The sequence below is a fragment of the Periplaneta americana genome, chromosome 12, assembly GCF_040183065.1.
Source record: "Periplaneta americana isolate PAMFEO1 chromosome 12, P.americana_PAMFEO1_priV1, whole genome shotgun sequence".
Lineage (NCBI taxonomy): Eukaryota > Metazoa > Arthropoda > Insecta > Blattodea > Blattidae > Periplaneta > Periplaneta americana.
Genome location: NC_091128.1, coordinates 37867486 through 37881313, shown reverse-complemented (window position 1 = coordinate 37881313; position 13828 = coordinate 37867486). Strand labels below are relative to the sequence as shown.

At 34.9% G+C, this 13828-nt stretch overlaps 1 protein-coding gene across 4 annotated transcripts in view; it reads left to right on the top strand.

The window, feature by feature from the left end:
• The window catches only part of LOC138710311 (uncharacterized), a 114755-nt gene that overhangs the window by 34174 nt on the left and 66753 nt on the right, over positions 1-13828 (top strand). For 3 of the 4 annotated variants that reach the window (XR_011335206.1, XM_069841116.1, XM_069841117.1), the window contains exon 3: positions 2864-2957. Coding sequence is in view for 3 of the 4 variants with exons in the window: in XM_069841116.1 (XP_069697217.1) it covers positions 2864-2957 (94 nt within the window). In the remaining variant the exon portion in view is untranslated. Of the gene's footprint in view, positions 1-2863; positions 2958-8536; positions 12069-13828 lie in introns of those variants that run through there. The other variant, XM_069841115.1, reaches the window with a different exon arrangement.

Below are 13828 nucleotides of genomic sequence, written 5' to 3'. Positions count from 1 at the left end.
CTGGGAATTCACTAGATAAATCTTCCTCTTATTCATTTTTAAGAACCACTGCTGCATTGTGAATCTCTTCGTCAGAAGCAGAATTTATAAATTTTAAGGAAATAATTTTGAAGAAATGGTTAACATTATACATTCACTCAAATCTGTTTTTTAATTGGGCTACAATGATGTTCAAACAGCCATTAAAACAGTGGTTCTGAAATATATCTTTGCATCTACTAGCCGCTCGTCCTGACACAATTCATCAAAATCTTTTTTTTTTTTATTTTTCGAATTCTTTTATTTTCAAATTGTGATGGAATGCCCCAGCTCTTTCTATAGCTGATGACATTGCTTCTTCAAAATTATTTCGGTAACAAGATAAATTATCGGCTGCATTCTAAATAAGAGAACACGCTTTATCAAGCTCTACATTTTCCGATTGCATAATTTGTGATGCTAGATTAGTACATCAACACTATTTGAAAAATGAATTGAAATTTCTCTAATTGGTTTTTCAAAGCAACAGCTTGTTCTATTTCTTCCTTTTTTTTTTAGATATCAATATTAATTTTGACAGAGTCTTAAGTACATCGACATAAGCATAACTTAGGGCTTTAACAGACTGGTATCTCGAAGACCAACGTCTTGGGCAAAGTTTTTTTTAAGATATAAAAAGATACCAAATGTTCCCATCTTTTAATACTATGACTGAAGAAAAGATACAACATTTCCACTGTGTCATAAAAGGACCTAAGTTCTTGAATTCCACATGCAGCATCGTTAAGTATTAGATTTAAATTATGCGCTGCACAATGTACATATTTTGCAGTTCTTTGTCTTTGTTCAATTCTCGTTCTGACACTTTTGTGTACGCCTGACATATTGGCACAACTGTCATACCCCTGACCACGGCATTTAGTTAATAAGAGTCCCTTTTCGTCTATTGCACTGAGTATTTCCTTCTCTATTCCTAATACACTTTGATCTTTTATTTCGCGAAAACCTAAGAAGCTTTCATTTATCTTTACGTCCCAGTTACATCATGTGAAACTGTAACTTATCTAAATATCTGACCTAATTGTTATGTCCTGTGTTGTATCTATAATTATTGAAAAGAATGGGACAGCTTTAATGTCATTAATAATTTCTTTCTCAACTGCACGGGATAAAACATTTATTAACTCATTTTGAATAGAAGGGCTTAGGTTCTTTTGTGTATATTTTGGTTTATTTATGAGATCGCGTAATACAGGATCATACTTTGCAAGAAGTTCGATGATTGCTAAAAAGTTTCCACTGTTTGATTTTCCAATTTGTTCCCTATGTCTCCGAAAAGCTAGATTATTGGATGCCAGAGTTAACATAACATTCATGATATGCTCAAGGACTTGTTTCCATATGTTACTTTTCTTTAGTTCTGAATCCATACCCGTGTCAACTGTGTTTTTCTTATGCCACGAATTGAAAATGACACATGCGTTCATATGTGCGTAACTATACTTTTGGTTAAAGTGTGGAGATGTATTTAGAACCACTGGATTTGGTAGATGCTGAAATGGCGATTGACAGAATGAAGAACAATAGGGCACCTGGATATGATCGGATTCCAATTGAATTTTTTAATTATGGCAGTAATGAGGTTAAGAAGATTATGCACAAAATCATCATTAAGATCTGGGAAGAAGAAAACATCCCTAGTGACTGGGGGTATGGAATTATTAATCCTATCCATAAAAAGGGAGACACTCTTAGATGTGATGACTGTAGAGCGATTTCACTGCTAAATACTGCATATAAGATCATGTTCAACGTGGTATACAATAGACTAAAACCGTACTACGAAGAAATTATTGGGGAATATCAAGGAGGCTTTAGAAGTAGTCGATCCACAACAGATTTGATATTCATTATGAGACATGCTGGGGGGAGAATGTAACAACACATCATCTCTTCATTGACTTCGAGTCCGCATATGACAGTGTATGGAAAGAGGAATTATGGGACCCCTTCCTTCCAAGCTGAAGACGACTTCTGCTGTCCAAAGAGCCAGCACGGTTTACAATAAACAGAGTCATTTTTAATCGAATAACACAATCATTCTCTCCTAATTCTTTGCCATGTTAATGTGAATTTATCGTAATATTTCGTGGAAAAGGATCTGTTATCTTGCTTAGGATCTTTAGTGAAAGGACCCGCTGGCTCTGGGCTTCTTTTTTACTTTCTTCTTCTCTTTTTTTGCGTGGTGTTTGTGGCCCCTTAAAACCCCAGGCCCACCTACATTGCAGGCCGTAATGTTACGCGCTGAATCAGGATAGTATCAGTGAAATGTGTCGTAGTTCCAGTGTAGTGAGTGAATTGACAGCGAAATGAGTGTACTGAAAAGTACTTGTGCATGTATGAACATATCATACTCGTGGGTTTTAGTTCGAACTTAGGGTTAAGATACAAATTAGATTTACTTCAAATGTTATTTTAAGTGATCATGCTTCATTTAATTTAGGATGCTCCTTGTTATTATTATTATTATTATTATTATTATTATTATTATTATTATTATTATTATTATTATTATTATTATTACTATTACTATTAATTATTATTAGTATTATTATTAATTGTATTTTTTATTAATTGCCATTATTGAGTGTAATTAGTTACCACTGCCACCTGGTATTTACCCATTTCCAGTGTGAATAAATACATATATACACATACACATATAATATGCTTCATATCTGAATTTTCACACACACCATGGGATTACTGAAAGGTTGACACCTCAGCTTGCGTCCAAATTCTTTATAGCATTCGCTCAAAAATTAGATGTGTAATACTATACTGCACAGCATACAGGGTGACACTAAATTGATTTTATGTTCAGCTGTTCACATTGGGAGCCATGCCGGGTGTTGTATCTGTCTGTAAGAAAACCGAACCAAGGAAAGAAGCAGCACCTCTACCAGCAGAGGCACAATGTGAGTAGTATCATGTTGTGATGCTGTTGCTGTTTAGAGTTTTATTTTCTTCAAGTAATATGCTATGCATAGAAAAGAGGTATATTTTGTTTTCTAGATTAGACATTCTTTTTAGTCCCGAAAAGTTCAGATCTCTGACTTCCTTTATAAATGGTACTGTTTAAGTAAAAGTGCCTAAGGGGCATAGAATAGGCAAATTCAAGTATATTATATTCCCATATAATGGAATCTCATTAGTCCCAGTGCCAGTTTCACAAAATGCATACTGAAAGTCAGTGGCGTAGCATGAAATTTTGAGCAGGGGAAGCTAACTCAAGTTGTCTTTCATGCAATGTGAGAAAACGTATTACAAAAATATAGTATTAAAATAAATAGTAGTCAATGTCAAGTCACCAGTCTGAAGATTGGTTGGAACCTCGTAAGTAACACCAATAAGGCATGACCTCAAATGGTACGTAGTAAAATATGATTTCATGGTTTACACATATCTCTAACAAATAGACACGGTCCTTTGTTTTTTAAATCGCACTTTTGTTCGTAAGTCAGTCTTGATAATAGAATTGTCTTAAAAACTCAAGTAAATCGGTATCAGGAACTGTTATTTCACACATTATTTATTATATCAGGCACAATGCACACTAACACTTCAAATGAACACAACTGACGAAAAGGGATAACTCGGAAACTACTTATTTTAAATGTTAAAGCTAGCTTCTTCCGTGCCTTGCGAGCAGGGTAGTTTAGTTAGAAAGGGATGAAAATCTGCGGGGTGGGTTATACAGAAGAATGAGTGAAAGAAACCAGTCTGCTTGGAAGCTGGTGTGTGCAGGCTTCTTGTTTACTGCTGCATCACAAATCATCCTGAGCTGCCGCATCACAATATTTAATGCATAAATATAAACTCTATTAAAATTAATAAGTAATTTTGTTCATAAACTGCAGGTTTATTATGAAATTATTATTAACTGGGGAAGCTGAGCTTTTTAGCTTACATTGACGCTACACCACTGCTGAAAGTTCAGTTCTTTGGTCCTTAGACAACCTTGTTAATGAGATTTCACTGTATTACTTCGCTTTCTATAAAAATCAGTATTCAAAACCCATTGAAATTTGGAAAGGTATTACCGTATCCTTTATAATGAGAGTCTGACTTTGTTACTTATGAAGATACAGCTCAAGCGTAAGTAATTCTCTTTTGATGCTATACTTCTGTAATGCCAAGGTTTACTTTAATTTTCAAAATGATTATCTCTAGCCCTAAAAGTTTCGTTGGGCTCACAGTTATGTAGGCTTTAATAAATTTGTAGTCTTTCCTTGCTCTGTTTCCGTAATGGATAGGATTGCTTAAATTTTGCAGAGCAATTTTTTACGTGACAGATTTTTAGATTGAAAATGTTACCCTAGGCATTACATTAGTTTATAATTAAATTCTGTGATGTGAAAATTTTTGTGGCCATATCATCTCCACCTATGTAAGAAGTTAATTCTAGATTAAATCACTATTGCGTGTCTTTAATATCCTCGAAAGACCATTAATTTTTGTATAGAATGATTATATTTTGTGTATATCATTCCTGGTTGAAAGGAGTTGTAAATACTGAATAGAAACAAAATCCATCCAATACTTTATGGAAATCACTATACACTGTGAAACAGACAGACGAAATGCTCAAATTTCGTTGTTGTGGCATCATGGTACTCTATAAGAAGAAAGCAAGAATTGTGTGCCAGTAAATTGATAATTTCTATTGGTCAAAGCTGCTGTGCTGACTGCCTCATACAGTAATGGTTTATCCAAGTAAACCATTGAAGTACACTGCACAGTAATGGTTTATCCAAGTGAATCATGGAAACTTTCACACTGTCATTTCTTCTTCACTGTATCATTCTACTTGTCCTCGGAATGTGTGTGGCTGTATTCTTTGATATGATATCTATCACAGAATGACTGCCATACTCTGTGATGGAACGCATGCGCTGCAAGTCTGATGATTGCGTGGTGTAGTTCTTGTTTTGGTTTCGTACAGTCTCTGTTTATCATGGCATCTGTGCTGAAGAATTCCAGCCACATCTCTTCTCTTTTCTGCTCCATTTCTTGTAGTATTTTCGTCTCGTTCCTGTATATCTGATGTCCAGTTTTGATGGAGACACCTAAAACAGCTTTTACTTTTTTGATGCCTTTTGTTAATTTTTCCCAGGTTAGATTTATTCCATGTGTCACTGTTGGTAATTTTTGCTCTGAATAATGTTTGAAAGGACAGTCTCATTTCTTTTCTTGCAGTAATGGGTGCCATATGATGTATTTGTTGTCTGAAGGCTGATGCCTAGTATTACAATTCCTGCTTATCACTGTTGCTCGCGACAACTGATCTGCCGATTGTGTGGATTTGGGAAACTGCCCTAGCCTAGAAAATGACGTCTTAGTGCATTTTCACAATTTTGGAAGAACAGAATAAATGTACATTTTGGGTAGATACATGAAATAAAAGACGTGATCTAAATGGGCTCTTGCAAGAACTAAGAAGTGACGAGAAAGGTTTAAAAATTTCACTTGAATGAGTATTAGTACTTTGCCTGAAGGGGGTTTTCTTTTGTTGACCGGGGCCCGACTGGTGTATGAAAAATTTCTGCGTAGAATTCCTATCACACATGTGCAGTACACTGCAGCCATCAGACCATCTCTTTGCTACTAAATTTAAGCAGTCAGGCAATGTTGTCTCCTCTTGTCTGCGTATGACTGTTTCATTGCATCTGATTTTGTGTGCACCACGTCATAAGAAATCAATGGAACTCAGGTACCATCAGACAAAATGCTGCATCTCATTCTGTTGACTTTTGAGGACTCCTGACGAAGGCACTCTATTCCCTGTCACATCTGCAGTGGACCTCCATTTTCGCACCAAATCTTGAATACTACATTTCGCTGGTAATGGACAAGGGGATATTTGTCCCTGAATAATTCCCGTGTTTCCTTGATAGAGCTGGTATGTATGTAAGCTTACACCTCTGTAATGAATATTCGCTCTGGTATTAAATATGTCATGCTTATTCACAAAAAAACTCTTTACATTACAATAGCAAACAACAGTTTATAAATCGTTTGTAAGTTGCCAACATAATTTCAAATCAAATAAAATGAGACAGGCCAGTTTTATCTGTCCAACTCTGTAGTAGAGCAGAGTTCGAGAGCTTAATGTGAAACTAACGTAACTACAATAGATGTGTTATTGACAACAGGCAATATCTTAGTTCAGATGAACTATACCATCACATTTTGTGGTTACGAATTGTATTACATACAAGACTGATCGAAACTGAGTTACGACTTTTTGTAGCCAAGTAGAAGAACGAATTTGCTATCAATTGATGTAAAAACCTAAAAATGTCAATTTTTGTAGTTACTTCAGTTTCACACCAAGTCCCCGAATTTCACAATAGTGTGTGTTGGCGCACCTGTGTTTTAATGTATTGTAAGTCACAATCAGTTTTTTTTCTTATAATGTCCTTCATATGTTACATTAACCATTTTTACCCACATGGGCAAATAGTACACTCTTTGATGAATAGTGTAAGACCTTGAAATAAAATGTTAATGAAATATAATTTGTGTAGTTACATTTTTAGTTCCTTGAATTGTGTCAGATGTCATGTGAGCCACACATTAAATTAACCAATAGTTAATGAACTCATTATAGACTCTGTAGTTAAATATCTCCTTGACTATAGACAAAATTGGTTAGAGCTCGTCAATAGAATGCAATATTCCAGGGCCGTTCTGAGCATTGTGGAACGATAGGAGTAAGCCTTGAGCTAATGAGTGCTTTCTAATACTAAACTTTGTACTTGTCTGTCAGTCATATTTAAATTCTGTTATCTTTCATGGTTGCTCTGTTAAATATTCTGTATTTATTTGAATATAAACCATAGTGCATTTTAGATTAATTTTATGTATGCAGGCCTGCATATATTGCTTGAACACTCGTATACAATTTTAAGCCACAGGCATATTTCGTCACTCTTAATGTAGAAACAAAGTGCGGCTTATATTCAGGTAAATACAATAACCAGTAATTGTCCTTACCTGTAATACAGGGTGGGCCGCTCAAATGTACCTAATTTCAATTGTATGTAACTGGTAAACTGTTGAAGATAGAAGCCTACAGTAACATTTATATGAAAGGAAAACTCAACAAGTTTCGATATGCACATCACCATATCTATACGTGAGATCCAGCTGTCACTGTGAACGATTTCTTGCCAAGCATGTTGGAACATGTCTTCTGGAATACTCTCAATAGCCTCTATGATGCGCTCCCGAAGATCACGAAGGTCTCTGACTGGAGTGGTGCACACTTTATCTTTGACGTAGCCCCAGAGAAAGAAATCGAGCGGTGTTAAATCCGGAGGTCTCGGGGGCCAAGCGATCAGTCCTCCCCTACCAATCCAACAGGCAGAGAACACATTGTCTAAAGTCGTACGAACGTCATTGAACCAGTGTGGAGGAGCGTCATCTTGCTGGAAAAGGATGTTAGGCTGCAGGTGTTCAATTTGTGGAAAGAAGAACTATTCCAGCATGTCAAGATATGTGGTATCATACACAGTTTTCTTGGCGAAGAAAAACGGCCCAATGACCTGCTGCTGTGACAAACCGCACCACACATTTAACTTGGGACTATCATGAACGTGCTCTTGTATATTGTGAGGATTCTGTGATCTCCAGATCCGCACATTATGCCGGTTCACGTTACCTAACACATGGAATGTGGCTTCGTCCGAGAAGAAAATCTTGGACATAAAATCAGGATCAGTGCTGAGACGGTCTAGCATCGTATTGGCGAATTCCACTCATTTGGGTTTGTCACCCGGCTCCAGACGTTGCATTAACTGCACTTTGTATGCGTACAGTTTGAGACGTTTGTGGACAATTTGTTGCAATGTTGATTTTGGTACTTGAAGTTCCCGCGAAGCTCTTTTTAATGACTTCCACAGGCTTCACTCATATGTGGCTTGAACATCTGCAACCATTTCGTCGGATGTTCTATGTCCACCTCCATGCTTCTTCAACACCGATCCTGTAGCTAAAAATGTATTGTGACACTTCTTAATGCTTTTAGCAGTTGGAGCATCATGGTTAAACACTCACCGATACTCCCTTTGAATTCTAACAATTGATTTAAACTCTGCATACCACAACACAGTTTGCACTTTCATCTGCGGTGTCGCCATTTTGACAATTGATACAATCTACGAAAAGATACCGTGTCTGTGCACCATCTACCGACAGGATTCGAAACTTGTTGAGTTTTCCTTTCATATAAACATTACCGTAAGGTTTTATCTTCAACCATTCACCAGTCACATACATTTGAAATTAGGTACATTCGAGCGGTCCACCGTGTATAACATTGAATATGAATAGGGATAGTTCGTTTATTGGTTGTAAATGAACATTGCATAATTTATTACTAATTGTGTTTATTATTAATTGTCATTATTGAGTGCAATTATTAGTCACCACTGGCACCGGGTATTTACCCATTTGCAGTGTGAATAAGTACATACATGGCTATGTGTTGCAGCTCTTGCACATAGTGTGATGTGTGTTCCGGAACTCACTGAAGAAAACTTTCCTCCTATTGGGTGTCCAAAGAATAGAGGTAACTGTTTTAAATTAACTCCAGTAGAACAAAATGGCATCCCAATATAAAACTAACCAGACAGTAGGTGACCGGTGATGGAACCTGTAGGACAATTTGTTTTTGATCACATTCACTGTGAAAGCCTAAAAACTCAAATAATTTGATACACAGTTTAGTAGAACAAATTGAATCTTCGTTGTTCATTTCAAAACACAAACACAGTAAATTTTAAAATGTGACATCACAGCATGCATGCTGTGGTGGAGGGTGTGCTAGCAAATTATTCATTAAGCATCAGCCATCAATTTAGTTTGGTTAGAATAATAATGAACAATAAAATGCAGAAAATTATGCAACCAGCCTAAACCACAGCCATCTTGCACCTAGGTTAAATTGGCTGGGCCTATACTTACAGAACTGATGTGATGTCATTTTCAAATACTTTGTGGGTAAAGAAATTATAATTAACATTGTATGGAATAGAGAGACAAGCTTTGCATTAAATGATATACTTTCCACTTCTGTAAGGACCGAAAATTGAAAAATGATGGCGTATATTCTTCATTGTGATGTTAACGAGCTCACAGTGTATACTGTTTTCGCTGTAAGAAAAGTCCTAATGTAAACACAAGCACGTGGCTGTCATACCCATGATTGGCTCACAGTCGAAACACTCACACGACGCAGGAAAATATGGTTCGTATTTGGTAACCATAATCTTGTATTATTTGAAAATAAAAAATTGAATTCTAGTTGTTAAATACAATGAAACATATAACTTCACTCAAATGTAAAACACTATGTAAAAGAATAATACCGAGGTAGTCTGTTTTTGTAACAAGCTGACGTTACTCAAGCTCGTAGTTGTTCACGTAAGCACGTGGTACTGAAGTATGGCTTCTGCATCCTCGGTGTGTGTAGTTATTAATCATTAATTGCGGTCGAGTAGCCAAAATTTGTATAAGTACTTATTTTGACATTATTAACATGGTGGAAGAAAAAAAAATAACTTTTTTATCTGCCCTCATCAGAATGTTTGCTTGTTAGCTGTGTTAGCAGGATAGTAGTTTTCCTAAAAAATTACTTCACGTATTTATAAATCGTAAATTTTCATAGGGAATATTCCGAAATTACTGAAAAACAAAGGTTCTCTAAATTACCACCATTGAATTTATGTAATATATAGTGTGAATGGGTGTATTGTTGCTTGAGAAGTACTCCAGTGATGACCTTGTGTAGCATCCTGAATAATGAAACTGTAATTCTCTGAAAAATCACCAATGATAATGAACTCACCGGGCTTTATTTCATTTTTCAGCTACTTAAATAATTTGCTTGGGACTTTCCAATGAAGTTGTGTACAGTATCTTGAATTTTTTAAGCCAACCAATGGAGTTATTAATGAAATTTACACAGTCACTTTTCACTAAAATCATATTGGCCCTGTCAGTTGTCATCCATTCCTTGTACTAAATTTCTCTGTAACAATGATGTCAACATTTCTGATAGATACATTTAAAGTTCCTTACGTTCAGGAGCATATGCTTCTTCACTTGTTGAATTTCCCGCCTCTGTTTGTAAGCATTATTCTTCGCTTGTTGATTTGTCGACCTCACTTTCAGTCCCAGTAACTTCACTCATTATTTTAATTTTTGAAATCTTATCGCAAAAGCGTTCTCAAATTACATCACCTACCACTAAATGCGGGACCTTTTTACACATGCTACTTGTCACTTTTCTTATACAGACTTGTAACGAATGTTTTTAAAGTCCGAAAGTGTTGCAACACCACAGATGACTCCAACTTTTCGTCTTTAATTTAGGCATATTGAACACTTACAATTACAATGATGGAATAGATCAAAATCGCCTTCTAAACTGAAGGGAAAAGTTACAATGACACAACAGAATAAAATCACCCTCTAAACTGAAGGGAAAAAGTTGCACTGAGATTATAATAGAAAAAAAGAAACTCCCACGTCAAAATCTATTAGCTTACCATTGAGCAAATGTCGCAACATCTGGCATTTGTCATACCAATCGCTAAGCGTGCGTGTGGATGTCTGGTATGAGCGCGTGACGTAATACTCTGCACGCAACTTTGATCCTTAATGGCAACATTTGCAATTCTGGTTTATTTAATTTTTCCCAAAGTATTAGAGATCGCATCATAAAATTGTTGTAATAGATTAAGAAATTGTTTCTCACCGTAGAAAAAAGAGCATGGTAAAAAAAATATTCGATTTGAAAACCATTAACATTTTTTATTTTACTGTAAGTTTTAATACATGCTCGAAGTAAAAATCCATAATAACTCAGAAGTGAGTTTAAATATATAGAGTCATCATTGTATTGGCACAATTTTTACGTTGATACAATGAAGCATGTCATTTTAATAATATTTTTAGCAATAGTCTACATATCAGCTCCCCGAATATTTCACCCTTCATTACTTTTCAACCATTGGTGAGATAAAGTTCATATTAGGCCATTTAACTATTTATTATTATGACATTCATTTACTAGAATATTGAAAAAAATCCAGAACTTGACGTTACAAATTTTAAAATTTTGTATGGAATGACCCTACTGAGATATATTTAAAATCATCTGCCTCAAGTGAGGTTGACCACTGGGGTCCGAAAGTAACAAACATAAAAAATAAAGGGAAATGAACCAAGTAAAATACTTATTCGATTTGTACATTAAAACAAAAATTTATGTGTTAACATATAAATGATAGTGTAGAATTTGAAGAGAGGCTTTCAGAATTTCCATCACAATCTTGTGAACCTCATAAAAGGGAGTTTTAAAGGATTTAAGGATATTACATGTAAATTTTTGTAAACAACTCCTCGCTCCAAATAGTAAGCCTGTAACATCCCAGTTGTAAAGCGAAGTGCCATATTTTTCACTGAGGTGTGGAAGACAGGTACAGTACATATTCAGCTCTCTTGTCATTTATCTGCAGTGCCTGATTCGTGTCTCGTTCAAAGCAAATCGCAGGGTCTAAGACCGTAGTCGAACTTTCTTTAAATAGGATAATAGAGTCGAAGATATTCCTTCATAACATGCACACACCTGAAAATAAAAGAGCTGAATATGACGAGTTTCAGATTGTTTGAAAACCAGTTGCACCAGTACATTGCTTTTATACCTTAATTTGCAGCTGTCTGATTATAGTGCAGGTGAATAATATATAATTAGCCTACAGTTACATTTATATAAGTTTACTGTATATTACTTTTATTTCTTGATTAACTGCTTGTCCACCCTGTTGAAGTTATGAGATAATCATCTACTGTGAAGTGATTCATACTTAAATTAATTTAGTAAACTAACATTCCATGGGAACTAGAAGTGTTTTAATTCTGTGTATGATGCTGTTTGGATTTTTGTCAGTTTAATAGCAGGTCAATATCATAAAAATGTGTGATTTTTTTACGCTTAGAAAATGTTTTAGTATGTAACTTTTGAGTGCAGTTTAGTATTTTCATGACTTTATTTTAATATTATGCAAATAATAAAGTACCCCTTTCATTTTTTGCTACAAAATACAAATATGGTATAATATATGCACGTTTTTTATAATGATATTGCAAGAAATTTAACAAAAATGTAACATTAATTTTCTGTTACAATTGCTCTTTTCTGTACTAATTTGGAAATATGGATGCAATTTCACATTCATTTCTAGATATTTTACACCTTTCATATGACATTATTGCATTTAATTACATGTAAAAAATATACTGTCAATATAAATATCGGATGTTTGAGATACCGGTATCTCATGATTCTAAATTAATAGTAATATTTTTTATTTATTTGAACAAAATTATGTAAGGAATCCGTAAGAAAACTAAAATTATAGGTGACAAGTAATAGAAATGATTGCTGCTATGTTTGAATTATTCAAAATATAAAAATAAAGTTATGCACAACTTTGTATATGTATTGCACTTGTCTGTTCAACTATATATTTGTGTAAATATTGTATGGTGCCCTAGCCTTGTTCATCTTGTGCATTCACATTAACGTAAGTATGGACAAGAAACTCTTATTTTGCAGAGCGTACGAAGCATGGTGAGTATATTTTTACAGTAATATGGTCTAGGACTCAACTTCTATGAAGAAATAGATCAATATAGATGTTTGATCATTCTCACCATATTATTCCTCTTTTGACCTGTTTCATTACAGTCATTTACAAAGAAAAGCCATAAGAACCAGCGGTATATTCAAGTAAGAAGACATGGATTGTTTTTTTATTAGACTAGGAATACAATGTGGAAGCTGTACTGGACTGGATATGAGGAAATAGCAGCTTTCAGGCCGGTGCCCATGACTCGACAAGGCTTCGTACTTAATAGCATGTCATGAGTGTGAGGTTATGGTCTGCAGTCTGGTTTTGTCTTTGCAGTCACATGGCATTTAATGTATAGTGTTTAGTAATGAGTTAGTGATTTATAATTTATATATCAATAATGTAATGGGGTAATGTCAAATAGCTTTCACAATCCAAGAAAGAATTTTTATAAGCAATATAAGGGTCATTCCATTGTGACAGTTTGTGACATTTGTACTATAATTATTCATGAAAGAAAAAAAAATAGAACTAAATATTCAAATTTGTTCAAAATTTATTTTTACAAAAGTGCTTCAAAATCACTAAAAGAACATTGCAATAGAGACTGTACATTCTACAAAACATACTTTTTTTCTGTGACAGTTGTAACCATTTCATGACATGAAGTTCCCACAAGAGTTCTTTAAGACAAGATTTCTGTTAAGTTTTGGGATAAGTAATATCAACTTATATTTTTTTCCTGATACATTAGGCAGCAGTGTATAAGACCTCATATACACAGTAGATATGTTGCTTTAGAAAACACGGAAATTTTACTTGAAAGGTTTGAAAGTAAATCCTGGAAAGACCAAATACTAATTATGTCTCGTGACCAGAGTTAGAATTTATAAAACAGTTACATTACTGGTTGCTCTGTATGGTTGTGAAACTTGGACTCTCACTTTGAGAAGGAAATAGAGATTAAGGGTGTTTGAGAATAAGGTTCTTAGGAAAATATTTGGGGCTAAGAGGGATGAAGTTACAGGAGAATGGAGACAGTTACACAACGCAGAACTGCATGCATTGTATTCGTCACCTGACATAATTAGGAATATTAAATCCAGATGTTTGAGATGGGTAGGGCATGTAGCACATATGGGCGA